The 16,126-nt window shown below is 42.6% G+C and overlaps 1 protein-coding gene across 2 annotated transcripts; it reads right to left on the bottom strand.

Moving 5' to 3' along the window:
• Positions 1–3,827: 3,827 nt before the first annotated feature.
• cdk1 (cyclin dependent kinase 1) lies at positions 3,828–13,047 on the bottom strand. 2 transcript variants are annotated; one of them, XM_085476800.1, is made up of 9 exons: positions 12,906–13,047; positions 12,273–12,315; positions 11,858–12,014; positions 11,381–11,504; positions 10,111–10,281; positions 9,185–9,348; positions 7,507–7,648; positions 6,804–6,930; positions 4,033–4,070 (listed from the first exon to the last, which is right to left on the bottom strand). In XM_085476800.1, coding segments are annotated over exons 2-9 (924 nt in total). In that variant the 5' UTR covers positions 12,310–12,315; positions 12,906–13,047; the 3' UTR covers positions 4,033–4,068. The 2 variants fall into 2 exon arrangements, with proteins under 2 accessions (XP_085332927.1, XP_085332926.1); XM_085476801.1 differs by lacking the exon at positions 6,804–6,930 and having other exon boundaries at positions 3,828–4,070; positions 12,906–13,042.
• Positions 13,048–16,126: the final 3,079 nt, after the last annotated feature.

The raw sequence follows: 16,126 nt of genomic DNA, 5'->3' as shown, positions 1-16,126 counted from the left end.
CTTCGATCTTAAATATGATCAACCTATCTCTAGAAAGAGAGAGCATATTTCTCCTGTTTTGGCTTCCTGTTAAATCCAGAATTCAAAATCCTGCTCCTCACATACAAGCTCTTAAATAATCAGGCCCCATCTTATCTTAATGACCTTGTAGTACCATATCACCCTATTAGAGCACTTCGCTCTCGCTCTGCAGGCCTACTTGTTGTTCCTAGAGTATTTAAAAGTAGAATGGGAGGCAGAGCCTTCAGTTTTCAGGCCCGTCTTCTGTGGAACCAGCTTCCAGTTTGGATTCAGGAGACAGACACTATCTCTACTTTCAAGATTAGGCTTCAAACTTTCCTTTTTGCTAAAGCATATAGTTAGGGCTGGACCAGGTGACCCTGAATCCTCCCTTAGTTATGCTGCAATAGACGTAGGCTGCCGGGAGATTCCCATGATGCATTGAGTTTTTCCTTTCCAGTCACCTTTCTCACTCACTATGTATTAACAGACCTCTCTGCATCGAATCATATCTGTTATTAATCTCTGTCTCTCTTCCACAGCATGTCTTTATCCTGTCTTCCTTCTCTCACCCCAACCAATCACAGCAGATGGCCCCGCCCCTCCCTGAGCCTGGTTCTGCCGGAGGTTTCTTCCTGTTAAAAGGGAGTTTTTCCTTCCCACTGTTGCCAAAGTGCTGCTCATAGGGGGTCATATGATTGTTGGGTTTTTCTCTGTATCTATGAAGCGCCTTTAGGCGACTTTTGTTGTGATTTGGCGCTATATAAATAAATAAATTGAATTGGATGGTGTCAAAGGGTGAGTGTCAATGAACTGAATGGATTTTGGGCTGTATCAGGACAAAAACTTCATGTGGATACTTTCCAGATCCAGCGTGTGTTAGTGCTGAGAGCGCTCTTGATGCTGCTGTTTACAGATGATGACGGACATGTTAAAGTAACTTTAAGGTTAGGGATTGCAGCTCGAGGTGGTACATGAGAAACCAGATGTTCTTCTAAGTTCTATCTTTAATGGATGTAGCCTTTTCAGTGGGAGGAACATTTCCTCGGTCTCTGAGGCTGTAATGGTCTACAGTACCTGCAGTGACCGGTCACATATCGAATGCATCATTGGTTACAGAAGGGTAAACATTTGTTGTTACTGTTGCAGCTAACCACAACCCAGTAAAGTTAAAGGCTCTTCTAAACTGATTCCCAGTTTGAACTGGGTTGAGTGTGTGGTTTGAGATTGGCTTGTATACCTGAAGCTCCTTCCTGTACCATCTGACTGGGGCTCATGGGATCCCTCTTCACCCAGTACAGAAATACTCTAACATTTACTGGCCAGCCATTATTTGGGCAACTGCAAGACATTTGTACTTTGAAGCAGATGAAGACATTTAGGAAGTACGAACATCTTGATAGAGTTGAAAGAGGCGAAGCCTTCCAGTGGTCCAAATCTAGTTTTAGACTTAATTGCAGAGCCTTAAAATGACCTGTTTGCCTAAATACTTGAATTTTCTGTGGCTTATCGTGAAAAGGTTAGATCCATTATGTCCTTGGTACGCACGAGAGATCTGCATTAACTCACTTTTCTGAATATATTTGAAAGTAGTGTCAATAATTGAAGGATGCTCAATCAGTGTAGCCCATTAGCACACTGGGAGGCTGGCCTCACACACAGCGAATGTAACAGTCTGTAAATATTATAAAGTGTTAAATCCACTGTGTGAGTTCTATCTACAACTATGTTGAACACAATCTAATGATCTGATCATACAGCATCAACTTGCATTTAGGCACAATCAAGGAAACCTGAGATTCAAAGGTCGTCCATGATTTCCTCTGGGATTAATAAAGTACTCTGAGTCTGAAACCAACGGTCACAATGGGCAAGACAGGTCACTGAAATATCTCTGACTGTGACCGAGCTGTTATTTCCCATGCAACCATCCTCGGGGGTTCACAGAAGTGGAAATTTGCATCATGGATGTTTGTAGATGAGCCTGCAGCAACTGCACGGTGCCATCATCATGCCACCACGGTTGATCTAACCTGTAAAACATTCAGGCAGCTCTGAGGCCCAGTGAGTGTAGTCGATATTGCTACTTATTACTACAACTTACTAGTAAACGAGTTCAGTATTGTCCAGTCGTAATGCTCGTTGGCTCTCCAAGGATAACGAATGGTTCGATTTTACATGTATTGTGGAGGTAAACACAGACAACACGGAGCTCTTAGTTCTCACTCCTGCTTTATCCCTCTCCTCACATCAACTGAACACATGGCGCCACACAACACGGCAACACACTTCAACACTGGGTGTGAGTGCAGCCTAGTGGTCCACGCAGCATCATTCTTTTAACTATTCTCCAGTTCATGGTCACCGGGGGTGGATTTTAGTCTACGTTCACTCTGCAGGTCTTGATGCTCAAATCAGATTTTTTTGTCTGCTCGTTCACACTACAAATAAAATGCGACAGCAAACGCGCTCTAGTGTGAACGCTCAAAGCGGCCGCATGCGCAAAATAAGACGTCACACACAACGCGCTCTGTTTAGACCCAGAGCAACAGTATGTTTGACTGATGGCCTTAATATAAAGACTTTGGACTTTACGTTTCCCAATTTTTGCTTTAAGTTATTTTGTTATTGACATAATAATGTAAATAACCTAATAATGATCCTTATTGCTGTTTTAGAGGAGCGCTGCTTCGAAGGATAGCTGCAGATTTCTGTCAGAAGCTGCAGATTATACAGAACAAAGAAAATGTTCACGTTTCTCCAGCGTTGTCTTCCCAACAGTTTCACCGGATGGCCAGGAAGCGTTCGTGATGTCTTCTCCGGCGCTGATAATTAGCGTCTGTCTTGTGTCAGTGACGTAAAAGACAGATTTAATGCGAGATGACCATCAAACAGCAGCCGCTTTCTGAAACATCAGATATGTATCTGATTCAGCACCACATACGACGGTGACCCCGGTCGGATTTGAAGATATGGGATTTGTGCCGTTCACACTGTCACACCATGATTGGATAGATGGGTCGCAGAGGGTCAGAAAAATCGGATTTGATGCGCTTTCACCTGCAGAGTGAACGTAGCCCAAGTTTCTCCTATGACAGTCGGCCTATTCTTTATGTTTTTAATGCAGGACAGTAGCACAGAGCCAGCTGCAAACTCTTCAGTTCAGGTACAGGTGGACATGACTTCGATGACCGTCCTATTAGCTGGGACGAGCCTGTGAAGATAGTCTAAGTTTGGGGACCTTTGCCCACAACTGAAAGACAAGTGTTGAAGTTACAAAGATGAACACAAAGCTGAGTTGCAGGTGTTTGAGTGCAAACGTGTCCTGAACTGAAACGCTCAGCGTTAAATGTTTAAGTTCTTACGTTTAATACAAACTCACCTCGTCTCCCTCGTCAGAGATGAGCCTGTGTGCTGCAGATTATTGTATGCATCGACTATAACTTCAAATAAAGCTCTTATTTAACACAGAGTTGAACATGAACACTTACAGCACAGCATGAGTCACCTTAAGTACAGCACAATGTTTGAGTCTTCTTTTCTTTAGAAAACCCCAAAGATCCACAGGAAGTGTCCCCTCGAGATGTATGAGGGAGAAATTGTTTGTTCTCTCAGAGATTAACATAACACAGTACTTCTAATTACTCACAGTACAATTGGTGTTGTGAGTACGGCGTACTTAGTGTAACATGGGGAAATGTGTCTTTCCCGTCATAGTTACCGTGAAGCAAACTCCGTAACCTTAAATAAGACACCCTGACCGTCACCGCCACGTTTCATGATGTTGGAAAGAACGAGACATTAGGTCCAAATAACTGAGCAGGAAAAAAGAAAAAAAGTGCAGTTTTATTAAAGATTGACACTTTTTCCTCACACAGATACACACAAATACACATACACATATTTACAGAGTCACAAATGGTATGTGTCAATAAGCAAAGTCAGTATGCACTTCAGATTTTGTTGATGTTGGCAGCTGGCAGGGTGGATTTGTCCAAGTCGTCAAAGTAAGGGTGCGTCATGGCCTCACGGGCAGAGAGCCGTTTGGGGGGATTGTAGGTCAGCATTTTCTACAGAGACGAGACCAGAACAGACGATTAAACCTGAACATGCAGGAGTTCCTGGACTGGAAACTGGCACCAGCTCCAGGTTAACATCTTTAACACTGAATACTGTGCTGTGTCACCACTGCTGACCTATAATGCTAGAAACGATCCTGGTGACTAGTTTCTTAGTGACATAGACAAGGCAAAAAAAGAAAACCTCTGAAAAACAAACACACTGCGACTGCAAAGCGCGGCGCATGCTGCCGTGCTGTTTCACAATTCACGACAACTTGAAATCTAAAACAACAATCATCCATTTGCTTCTGCTAGCCCTGCACACCCCCATCATCAGGACAAACACTTCAAATCAGGAAATTCACTTTGTTTAAACTGAAAAGCTACTGAGACAAACTTCACTGAATAAATACAAAGAAATATCATCACTGATTTCTTTGAATTAATGTGATTTAATGACCCCACGGGTTGTTTTTCTTCAAAATAAAAAGTTGTAATATATTCATATTCCAGGTATGCCTTATAAAATATGTTTGTAACATGAGGCCATTTGCATTTTTAGTAATTTTTTCATTAATTAAAAAAAAAGAAAAAAAAGCAGTTTTTGTATCACTACCCCACTCAAAAATGACCCCAAGCAGTTCCTGTGGAATCTTCTATGAAACTTTCATTCTTAGCAACTCTGACTGTCCCACTTACACTTCTGATGGATCAAGAATTAATTTTTACACAGTAACATACATGATTTATAGTCAGGGCTGCACATAAGTGGTTCGCTGTCAAAATAAAAGTATTCCCAGAAATTAATAGAATACGCGCTTCTTTTGCGGTGGAGGAACGCCAAAGTAATTGCTTACGGAGCTTGCTTCTTCGACATCTTTAGAGTTCTGAACAAATGTCTGTCCTCCTCCAGAACATCTAATGTACGCAAACGAGCGTTCCAACTTCTTATCTGGTGCACGTCTTTTATTTTGACAGCAAATGCGCACCCGAGGACCATTTATAGTTTCCTGTGCATTTCAAACATTGTCCTTTCTGATATATTTTTTTAAATATTTAAAGTAACACGGCTGCCATGAGGCCAGCTAGGATCCCTGTGGACCTTACCCTATAAATGATCCCGGACGGATGGGAGGCACTGACTCAGAATCTGACATCTCAGATATAGAGGACCCAGACTACTGTCCCCACCCCACCGGACAAGGCCAGTCAGACATAGAGGAGCCCTCTGATGAGTCCTCTGAAGAGGAAATGGATATCGAGTCTAACAGAATGAGCCCCTCTTACTGCTCTAGCCACAATATTCTGAATTAGTCAGCCAGGGCTTGCACCTGGGTCTAGTACTGTCTCCCCAGTAGATGCATGGAAGATGTTCATGTCTGATAATTTAATAGAAGAGGTGCTGACATGCACAAACATGGAGGCACAAAGAGTCGCCACAGACAGGGGAAAGAGTGGAAAAATGTAATCAAACATCCTGGCCTTCATTTGATTGACCATTCTCACAGGAAGTGAGAAGAACTGGGATGTACCAGTCGGTGTGCTTTTTGGGAGTCCTCTATAACCCATTGTACAAGGCCACTATGGCAATTCAAAGATTTAAAGATATTTGCCGTTTCCTGCACTTTGATGACAAGAGGACCAGAGCCTACCGACCGAAAACAAACCACATGGCAGCTTTCTGCTACGTATGGGGCCTGTTCCTGGTCAACTGCAGGCAGAAATTCATCCTCAGTGACTGTGTTACAGTGGATGAACAACTTGTGCCTTTCAGAAGGAAGACCCAGCTTCTGCAGTATATGCAGAGCAAGCATACAAAAGTGATACAAGTGATACAAAAACTGCAATTTCTTAAAATTAATGAAAAAACTAATAAAAATGCAAAGTGCCTCATGTCACAAACATGTTTTATGAGGAACACCTCAAATATGAAAATATTACAACTCTTTGTTTTAAAGATTTTGAAGAATAACAACTGCGTTTATAGCAAAATGCGTTGTTTCTATTTGGGGTCATTTTTGACCCCACTCGTGGAAGAGTGTAGGTACTGGTAGGTTGTGCATCCAAGGGTTAAAGTTTAGAATTCCATCCATCCGCTTATCCTTTTCAGGGGCGCTGGAGCCTATCCCAGCTGTCATAGGGCGAGAGGCGGGGTACACCCTGGACAGGTCGCCAGTCTGTCGCAGGGCCAACACACAGGGACAGACAACCATTCGCACTCACATTCATTCACACCTAGTGGCAATTTGGATTATCCAATTAACCTATCCCCACAAGCTGCATGTCTTTGGACGGTGGGAGGAAGCCGGAGTACCCGGAGGGAACCCACGCAAACACGGGGAGAACATGCAAACTCCACACAGAAAGACCTGATGGTGGAATTGAACTCAGTTTAGTTTAGAACTAAATTCCATAATGTTATGTACGTGTGCTTTCTTCAGCCTCCACCAAGAACGTCGTCTCCTGCCAGCATCGCCTCACTCACGACGGAAAAGGGTGCTTCGACTTAACGAAAGACCCTCTGGAACGAATTAATTCAGTAAGTCGAGGTTCCAGTTTATATAGAAAGAAGTCAGTCCGCTGCTAACGCTGGTTTACCAGCGCTCTGTACCTGCATGTTGTTCTAGTTGAATGATGTGGCGTCACCTGCTAAGGACTGCTCCATTATTCATGTGAACACTGATTAAGCATTCACATCGTTGTGTAAAGCTTCATAGGTGCTCGTGTGTCCTGGTTTCTTACAGCAGCTCTTCCACCTGATGTCTCCATAAATGTTCACGTTCATGCAGAAACTAACGACCACGTGCAGCCCATGATGGCGGTGACCTCTGAAGCCCCGATGATGCGTGACACTGATTTCCTTTCTGATCTGTTACCAAGTAAAAGTCAAGCTAGTGTCTTTGATTCTAATCTGACACTTTGTACAAAAGCTTCATGTGTTTGGAAAATCAAAAGCAGTTTATTTCAAATGATGCCCTTCATAACACTGAAGTATAGAGAGCTGTGATAAAGCTCCACGTTCTCCATGAACATGGAGCAAACACACACAATCAGCCTTTACTGTCAACTCAGTCCCACGTGAGCCGTGATACAGTACAGCTGCATTTCACATCTCACTATGAAAGGCGGAAGAAAAAGTAGTTCCTACCAATCATACGTGGGGCCCGTGGGAGGGACACAAGTATTTCTACATGACTGTCAAGTTAAAACAAACAATAGTGAAGCACCCACACAGATACTTTTCAAAAAGCCTGGTTGAATATCACCATCACAACTTTGTCACGAGGACAGAAAGAAACACCTCCAGCCTCAGGAAACCAGGTGAGGTGACCAGGTGTCTGACCTGCTTCCCTCTGGTCACACTTTGCTGTACAATGAGAATAAAAGGCTATTCTATTCTATTCCAGGTTTAATTAGCATGCTGTGGTGCTGCCTTTGTCCTTACCGCCAGTAGGTCCAGGCCATTCTTATCCAGGTTTTTCACCATGGACGAGAGGTTGCCAGATTTCCATTTGGGAAAAGTGTTTTTGTAGTCTGGCAGACTCTCGACATCAGGCCACACATCATTGTTTGGGGTTCCCAGCGTCCTGGAAAAAAGACAAAGACTCCAGGGTCAGTTCATTTGTTTGTTTCCATGAGCCACAAAGTGTTAAAACACCAAAGACAGTCTACAGCTGAAGCTTTAGAGAAAACAGACTGTTTTAAATCTGACACACAGACACACTCGTTGTTTTAAATAGCTGCCAGAATAATGTGGAGATGTGAACACCAACCCTGCCTTACAGGCCTAATCTTACCAATCCCTGCTTCTCCACACAATCCAGGCGGCCTCAAACTGTAGGAATGACTCGGTCAGCTCTACGTTAGGACATCAACGTGACATTAACACTAACACAACTTCTCTGGCTCTACACAGAGTCAACAACAGATTATGCGTTTAAGATAGCTATGTAGCACTTATGTTTGCTATAACAACAATGTGTTGTTGTTCACCACACACACTTACATTCAAAGGCTTCATCCTGATGAAGTGATGATGTAGAAGAATACCAGGTAACAGATGTGTTAACTGTGACATGTCAATCACACGTGTGAGGTTGCTGTTCCACCTAATTACTTTTTTATCTACGCAGCTAGAGACCTGGCAGATGTATAAGGCAGTCCAGAACCTAACCCACTACAACACCAGAAACAGCGTGACAGCTGAGGGTGACGCTGTGCTCGACGATGAACAATAGACTCAAGGAAGCCACAGCTCAGCTGTCATGGTGCGAGGTGCACACTTCACTAAGAGCATCAGTGCATCACTGTCCCAGTCCTTCAGCCCACCATCCCTGAATTCAGCCGCAATCGTTCCACTACCCAGACAGACCATAAGCAGCCTGAACTGGCTGCTGTGATGCTGTGCAGACTAAAACTTCAGCAAGGCTGACCTATAACCCATCAGCATCTCCACTTACTGAGGGATCTAAAACCTGAACAGGGAGCTGGTGACGACTGCATGTCTGTGTGGTTCTTGAGCTGTACTACAGCACACAGGGAGGCACTTAAAGGCTCATTAACAGAGGCTAAAACACTCGTTACTGGCCCCTCTTTTCCTCCCTGGAGGAAACCCATCACTGTGGGGAGCTGCACACACTCAGGACACCAGGTGTTTAAGCTTCTGTCCTCCCACAGGAGATCCAGGACGCTGAGGTCATTGACAACCAGACCTCAGCCCTAATCAATGCTATCAGCTCTGTACATACTGTATATACACTTGGTACTTATTTGTTGTGATTTTCTTGCCTTTCCTTTAACAGTGATAAGCTACACTCAGAGTTGGTTGCCCCACAGCAGACACAGTAGTTGTGTGGACAGTCAGACTGCAGTCTTTAAGAGCCAGGCACAAAGCAGGGACAGCCAGTCCTCGTGAGTACACGAACACCACACGTGGAAACATGAGATCCACGGGTTCAGCCCATCGTCTCTCCCACTCACACAAAAGGCTGAGCTCATCTTGTCTCGCACCAACAGTTCTTCATATTTGCCCGTCGTTCTCAATTCAAATTGAAATCAGCAGTTCAACTAAACTTCAGCTTCTATTGTTCCTAAACACATGAAGATGTTTTTGCTGTGTCTACCTGAAGATCCTGAAGAGCTGGTCTATCTCAGAGTCTCCATGAAACAGAGGCTTCTTAGTAGCAAGTTCTGCAAAGATTGTCCCAGTGCTCCAAACATCAACGGGGGTGGAGTATCGGGGTGAGCCCAGCAGGACCTCTGGGGCCCGGTACCAAAGAGTGACAACCTGGGAACACAAAGCAGGATATACCAGGCTGTTTGTGACCGTGTCAGATTTACAAACTAGTCGCGCCGCCTTGTTTGATGTCATTCTCACATGTCTGGATTCACACTCATGGTCTCATTCTGACAGTTTATAATAACCATAAACATGTTTAATGAATTGTTTTTGTAACTTTATAACATTTTGTAACACAGTTGTATGAAACGCTTGCAGCCTGTTTCTGAACCACTACGATTACAAAGCAGACGGCAGTTTATTTGTGCGTCGCTCTAAAACTCTCCCCTCTCACAAACAAATGCTGCCTGACCCGGTTTATTCATGCAGCACATTTCCAACAACGTGCTTAACAATGTAAAACATCACGAAAAATAATAAAATGCACAACAATGATGCAGTGAAATATAAAAGAGAAAAAATAAAATGATAAATATAAAAATAAATTATGCTTTTACTGTTTCTTCCTGTGCTAAATGTGACAATAACATTCAAGAAAAAGCATCACGCAAAATCACAACTCTGGTTTTACGCGGCGTTTCAAAACTGGTACATCGTTTGAAGTCCTCACTTTCAACACGAGTGCCTTGAAGCGACACATCGTAGATTGGTCATGTGATGCGCCCGTCGACCCCAGAGGGTCACCTGTACAGAGTCGGTCTAAATCTGTAAGGATTTTTCTTGGTTTTTAAAATTACAAGAAAAAGTAAAAGAAATGGTTTGAGATGCAGTGGCCTGCATATCCCAGGAGCTGTGAGCAAGGATCCTTACCTCATGGGTGTAGACCCTGACAGGAACACCAAAGGCTCTAGCCAAACCAAAGTCTGCCAGTTTGATAACGCCCTTGTTGTCAATCAGCAGATTCTGTGGTTTCAGGTCACGATGGAGCACTCGGCGACAGTGACAGAAGTAGATGCCCTCCAATATCTGGTAAAGGTAGCTCTAAACAGTGTTGGAGAACGAGCAGATCTTTAGATGAGCTGACCAGCAGCCAAATGACACAAAACCTTAAAATGTAACAGAAAGCACCTGAATTGGGAGGGTTGAGACTGCAATCTACTCATTTTGCACACTGTAACTTTAAGAATTTGGCTTATCAATTATGTAATATATTATCTGATAACGTAACTAGGGCTGGGTATCGTCACTGATTTCTAGAATCAATTCGATTCTGATTCACAAGACCCCGAATCGATTCGATTGGATTTAAATCTGGGAAATTTTGACAGTCAGAAATATTATAATTCAGATCAGTAAATTTACATATTTTTGTATCTATAAAAAAGAAGCTGACACACGCAAGACTTGATCAAAAGTGTGAGCATCACAGCAAAGGCCTTTGTGTCAAAGTAGCTGAAGATAAAACACAGAAAAACATGAAGGTTTTCCTGGCCTGGATTTTATAAAAATATTCTGCAGTACATCAAAAACGAAAGAAAACCATTAATGAACACATGAACATCACCTCTGACGTCACAGAGGTTTTATTAGAGACACGGCTGAGCGTTTTGCATAATTTTAAAAAGTTTACATTTGTTCAGTATTGAACGGCAGAAATTAGATTTTCTTTACAGAAGTATGTAAACGGAAAAAAATATAGTTTGGAGGGAGATCAAACTAACAGCTTTAGAATCGGCGCAAAAAGGGCGTAAACACAAAGCGCCGACACATCAGAATCAGCGAGCTGTCGGCTTTCGGCCCCGACCGTGCCATTAGGTGAGAAAGGCGACATCTCACCGACTCTGATCCGCGGGTCGCGCTGCGTGTTTACGTCTTTGTGCAGAATCCGTGTTCCTGCTCTCGTTTACTGTCTTAGCTGTTTGGTGGTTATTGAAAGTTTGTGATCTTTCACCTGAGATTCTGGCATTTTGGGAAAAATAAATTTATATTAAAAAAATCGATTCAGGATTTTAATGAATCGATTTCACGTTATCCACGCCAGAATCGATTATAAAAACCCACCCCTAAACGTAACCCATCTCAGATTTAAAAGCTTCGAGTTCAAGCAACTATTGCACCACTGAATTAATGTAATACTTACCTTGACCAACATAGAGTCCATGTACTGGCCAGAGGGGATGGAGTCCAAGTATTTCTTCAGGTCCATGGACAGGAACTCGAAGATGAGGTAGAGACGAGATTCTTGCATTAGGACATCTAGGAGTCTGGATTACGCACACAAATACACATGAGTTCATACTTTATGTGTACATTTTCTCATTAGATGTGACTGAGCAGCAACTACTTGACCTCTTCCAGCACTCTGCACAATACTGAAACTGTTGATCCTGCAGTGTCAACTATTGCTACACATGCATTTATTTAATGAACTTGATGCATATGTTCAAAACTTCACAATAGTTTCTATTGTTTGACCAACACCATGTCTCTCCATGCTGCACAAAGGGCACCAGACAATACAGAGAATATAGAGAAGTATTGTACATGTAAAAATTCAAACCTCATGTTATAAAAACCAAAAGGATTTTAAGGTCAAACAAAGAACTTGAGAGCTTACCGTACAACATTGGGATGTTTCAGCTCCTGGAGCAGAGAAACCTCTCTGACAGCTGTGCTGGGAACGCCCTCCTCCTCACTCTCCAGTCGGATCTTCTTCATAGCCACAATTTGCCCCGTTGCCTTGTGCTTACCTTTATACACAACCCCATATGTACCTGGGGGAAAGCACGAGCACTGGATGAAATGTGCTGGCAGCTTCCAAATTGCTGGACATCATTACTTGTTACCAAAGTAATTCTTGTCAAAAGAAAAGTTACACTAGAACAACTTTATAACCATGAGATTGTTGAGCAAACAGAGATTACAAGATGCACAAGAAAACTTGACTACACACATAATTACACATTTTTGAAGTATCAACATTTGTAGAGCTTCATGTGAATAATTTAGATGAACCATACGTTAAAACTAACCTTCTCCGATTTTCTCTATTTTCAGGTAGTCTTCCATTATTGCCTGAAAGGAGAAAGAGAAAAACAGGCTGTAACGTAAACAACTTCCGAGGACCTGCATTCACTTCGATCAGCTTACACACACATCTAATCATTTGTTGAGTGTCGATATTAGGTTAGATCGGCCTTTTATCTAAAAATGAACTTACAACAAGCCTGTTCGTATCGAGCACGACTTGTACGGAAATCATTCAAACTGGAAACTCATGTCACGTTAATTTACCCACTTACAGTAATGCAGACAGGCCTTTCGCCAGAACAGCAGGCTACCTCAAAATACGAACGGGGACGTTTTGAAACGTTAGTTTTGTTGCATTAAGCAGCTCGCACGTTTTCCCGTCGCTCTTTCACTCGTTTTAGTAACTAAGGCTGGTTAGATATTAAGCAGTCGTGAAATTAGCTTTTCTGATTAACGACCAAGAGAGGACCACTAACGTTAGCTTAACAAAGTGTTTAGCCGTCAAAGGCACCTTTTTTGAATGTCATGCTAACTGCTAAGACACGTTGTGTCGGGCGTTATGTTCCGCATTAGCTAAGGAGTCTTTTAAATGTAAAATTTTAATTTCACTTGTACTGACAAATATAAAAAATTACCTGTTTGTGCCTCGTTTTTTACAGACACGAACAAACTGCCGCTGGACCGCTCCCGGACTCTTTTGAAATGACTGGAGTGCAGCAGCAGGTTAAAACAGTCCAATGAGCTCACGGGATGTATTTTCAAAACAGCCAATAAGAGGAAAGGAAGGCTGTCATGTGGGTAGAGCGGGAGACAACCCGCCGATGTCCTTGGGAGCGTTCACTGACGCTGGGATATTTAAGCCCTACCCACTTCTAGGATCCGATTGACTTACATACTATTAATTTCTACAGTTACAGTTAGATTAAATACGTATCGTTGTGCAGTTTGTAGATTACACAGAATGCGTATACAAGAAAAATAGCCTACATTTACTTCTTGTGTCTTGTTATAAATTTGCTGTAGGTTACTTTATCAAGATAAATGGGCTCAACTGCCTTAATTTGGTTTACTATATTAATATTCATTTTCATGTATTAGCAAGTAGTGCATTTTTAGTCAGGAGTCTGACACATTTGCAGTTATTTTTGCTAAGTGAAAAAGTGTAATATTGGCTACATATCTCTTTCAGAAATGCATAATATCTATAACTACCCCAATTGTATGTCAGCGGCCCTGTACTATCCATTAACAATGCATTAAGGAAGGTAAGGGTCAGTACATAAGGAAGTAACAATGCCTAAAGTTGAAAGCAGATATGATGAGGCAGCTGTTGATTTGATTAATAATGCTTGCACTTTTTCCCTGGTGATCATTAATAACAACGTTTATGGCACTTTTGCACTGACTTCACTTTTCAGATCCTGATACAATGTATGCATTTTTAATTTTATATTTTACTGCTAAAGATCGCTGTGGTCCCCACTGTAATGCTGTAAGCCGCGCCAACTCTAAACATATAACACTGTGCAGACATGGATCAATATTCTGCTTAGAAAAATATATTTTTCTATTTCGTGTGAGATTAAGGAGATATGTCCAACCCATTTTTTTCATTTTAATATTTTTAATCATAATGTTGTTTATCTATTTATTTTTTTTACATTGATTAGTACCTTATACCAAATACAAATAGACCATATGTTACCTTTTTGTAATAACCAATGTGAAATCCTTTGCTAGACAGATGGAATAGTGCGCTCAGCTCTCATATGAATATCATGACTGCATGATTCCAACATCATGCCTTTTTGACTCAGTTACACTTTTTTCACTCTTTCTTTTCACACCTGTTTGTCAAATAAAAAATAATGGAAAGGATTTCCACATGATTAAGGTGCTTCAGTTGTTCTGCCCCGAGACTTCAGGAAGCACACAGCCCCACTCCCCCCCATCATCCTGACTGACACCCCCATCACCTCTGTGGACTCATTCCGCTTCCTGGGTACCACCATCACCCAGGACCTGAAGTGGGAGCCCACCATCACCTCCGTCATCAAGAAAGCCCAGCAGAGGATGTACTTCCTGAGGCAGCTGAAGAAATTCAACCTGCCAACACGGACGATGATGCAGTTCTACACTGCAATCATCGAGTCCATCCTCACCTCCTCCATCACCGTGTGGTACGCTGGAGCCACTATCAGGGACAAACAGAGACTGCAGCGTGTTGTGCGCTCTGCTGAGAAGGTGATTGGCTGCAGACTCCCATCTCTGCAGGACCTGTACACCTCCAGGACACTGCGGCGTGCAGCTCGGATCTCAGCTGACCCTTCTCACCCTGGACACAGTCTGTTTGACCTGCTCCCCTCAGGCAGGAGGCTCCGGTCCATTCGCACCAGAACCTCTCGCCATAAGAACAGTTTCTTCCCCTCTGCTGTTGGACACATGAACAATAACCGTATGACTGTACCCGCCACTAACACATGACCCTACGCTGTGTCACTGCATCATTCTATGTTTGGCACTGATCACCACCTGCACTCATGTATATATCTTTCTACGTAGCACTTTTAATTCTTATCCCTACTTTTATTTTTTTCCATGTCTATTTAAGTGCTGTTTTTAACAGCATGTTTGCACTGAAGCACCGCAGCAATTTCCTAATGTTGTAAACCTGCTCAACATTTGGCAATAAACCCCACTGGACTGGGCTAAAAACACCACAGCACTTTACAGGAAGGGCCAGAGTCGTCTCTATTTTTTGAGGCGACTGAGGTCCTTCAACATCTGCCAGAAAATGCTGAGGATTTTCTATGAGTCTGTTGTGGCCAGTGCGATCCTCTATGCTGTTGCATGCTGGGGGAGCAGGCTGAGGGTCGCAGATGCCAACAGACTTAATAAACTGATCCGTAAGGCCAGCAATGTTGTGGGGATGGAGCTGGACTCCCTCAAGGTGGTGTCGGAGAGGCGGATGCTGTCCAAGATAAAGACAATGTTGGATAACACCTCCCACCCACTCCATGACATGCTGGTCAGTCACAGGAGCTCGTTCAGTGAGAGACTGAGATTACCCATGATGCACCACTGAACGACACAGGAAATCATTCCTGCCTGTGGCTCCCTGTACAACGCATCCACTTAACACACTGTTTGCTGCTACAACTACACGTTTCTTTTCCAACTATTTATTTATGAGTGACTTATGTATGTATGTATGTATATATATGTATATATTGTACTATTCTTAGTTAGCGTATTGTCTGTCTTGTCTTAATGTTGGTTTAAAATGGAGCACTGTAACAAAAAATAATTTCCCCCAGGGATCAATAAAGTATTCTGATTCTGACTTTGCACTTCCACCAGACCTCCGGACCACAAACTCTCTCACCACTTTTAAATCACGTCTCAAAATCATCTATTCAGAATCGCACACACCTGATTCTGTCTCAGTCCATTTTTACCTTGCTCAGCTTTTATACTTTCATGCTTGTTTTTTTCTGATTGACCTCATGTCTAAATTGTATTGCTGCTATTGTAAGGTGACCTTGAGGGTCTTAAAGGTGCCTATAAATAAAATGTATTATTATTATTATTGCTTTAGTTTAGCATTATTCAGTTCTGTTATTCCAACAATGTACTTGAGTTGGACCAACTTCATTAATGATGAATCATTTTACTTAATGTAGTCGAGCCAACCTATGCAAATTACATCAGTCCAACAAAAGTTCTGAATGCTAATAGAAATGCATTCATTACCGTGGAAATCCTTCCAATTCATGTAAAGAGCAAAGGTCATGTCTTTGAACGCTGGTCCTTGGTGCTGTGAGGCAACAGTGCTACCACCACACCACCAAGCTGC

The sequence above is a fragment of the Copadichromis virginalis genome, linkage group LG13 (assembly GCF_057382275.1).
Source record: "Copadichromis virginalis isolate Kocher_CV1m ecotype Utaka linkage group LG13, C_Virginalis_male_GT1.1, whole genome shotgun sequence".
Lineage (NCBI taxonomy): Eukaryota > Metazoa > Chordata > Actinopteri > Cichliformes > Cichlidae > Copadichromis > Copadichromis virginalis.
Note: the sequence above shows the minus strand (reverse complement) of the source record. Positions and strands in the feature narration are given on the sequence as shown.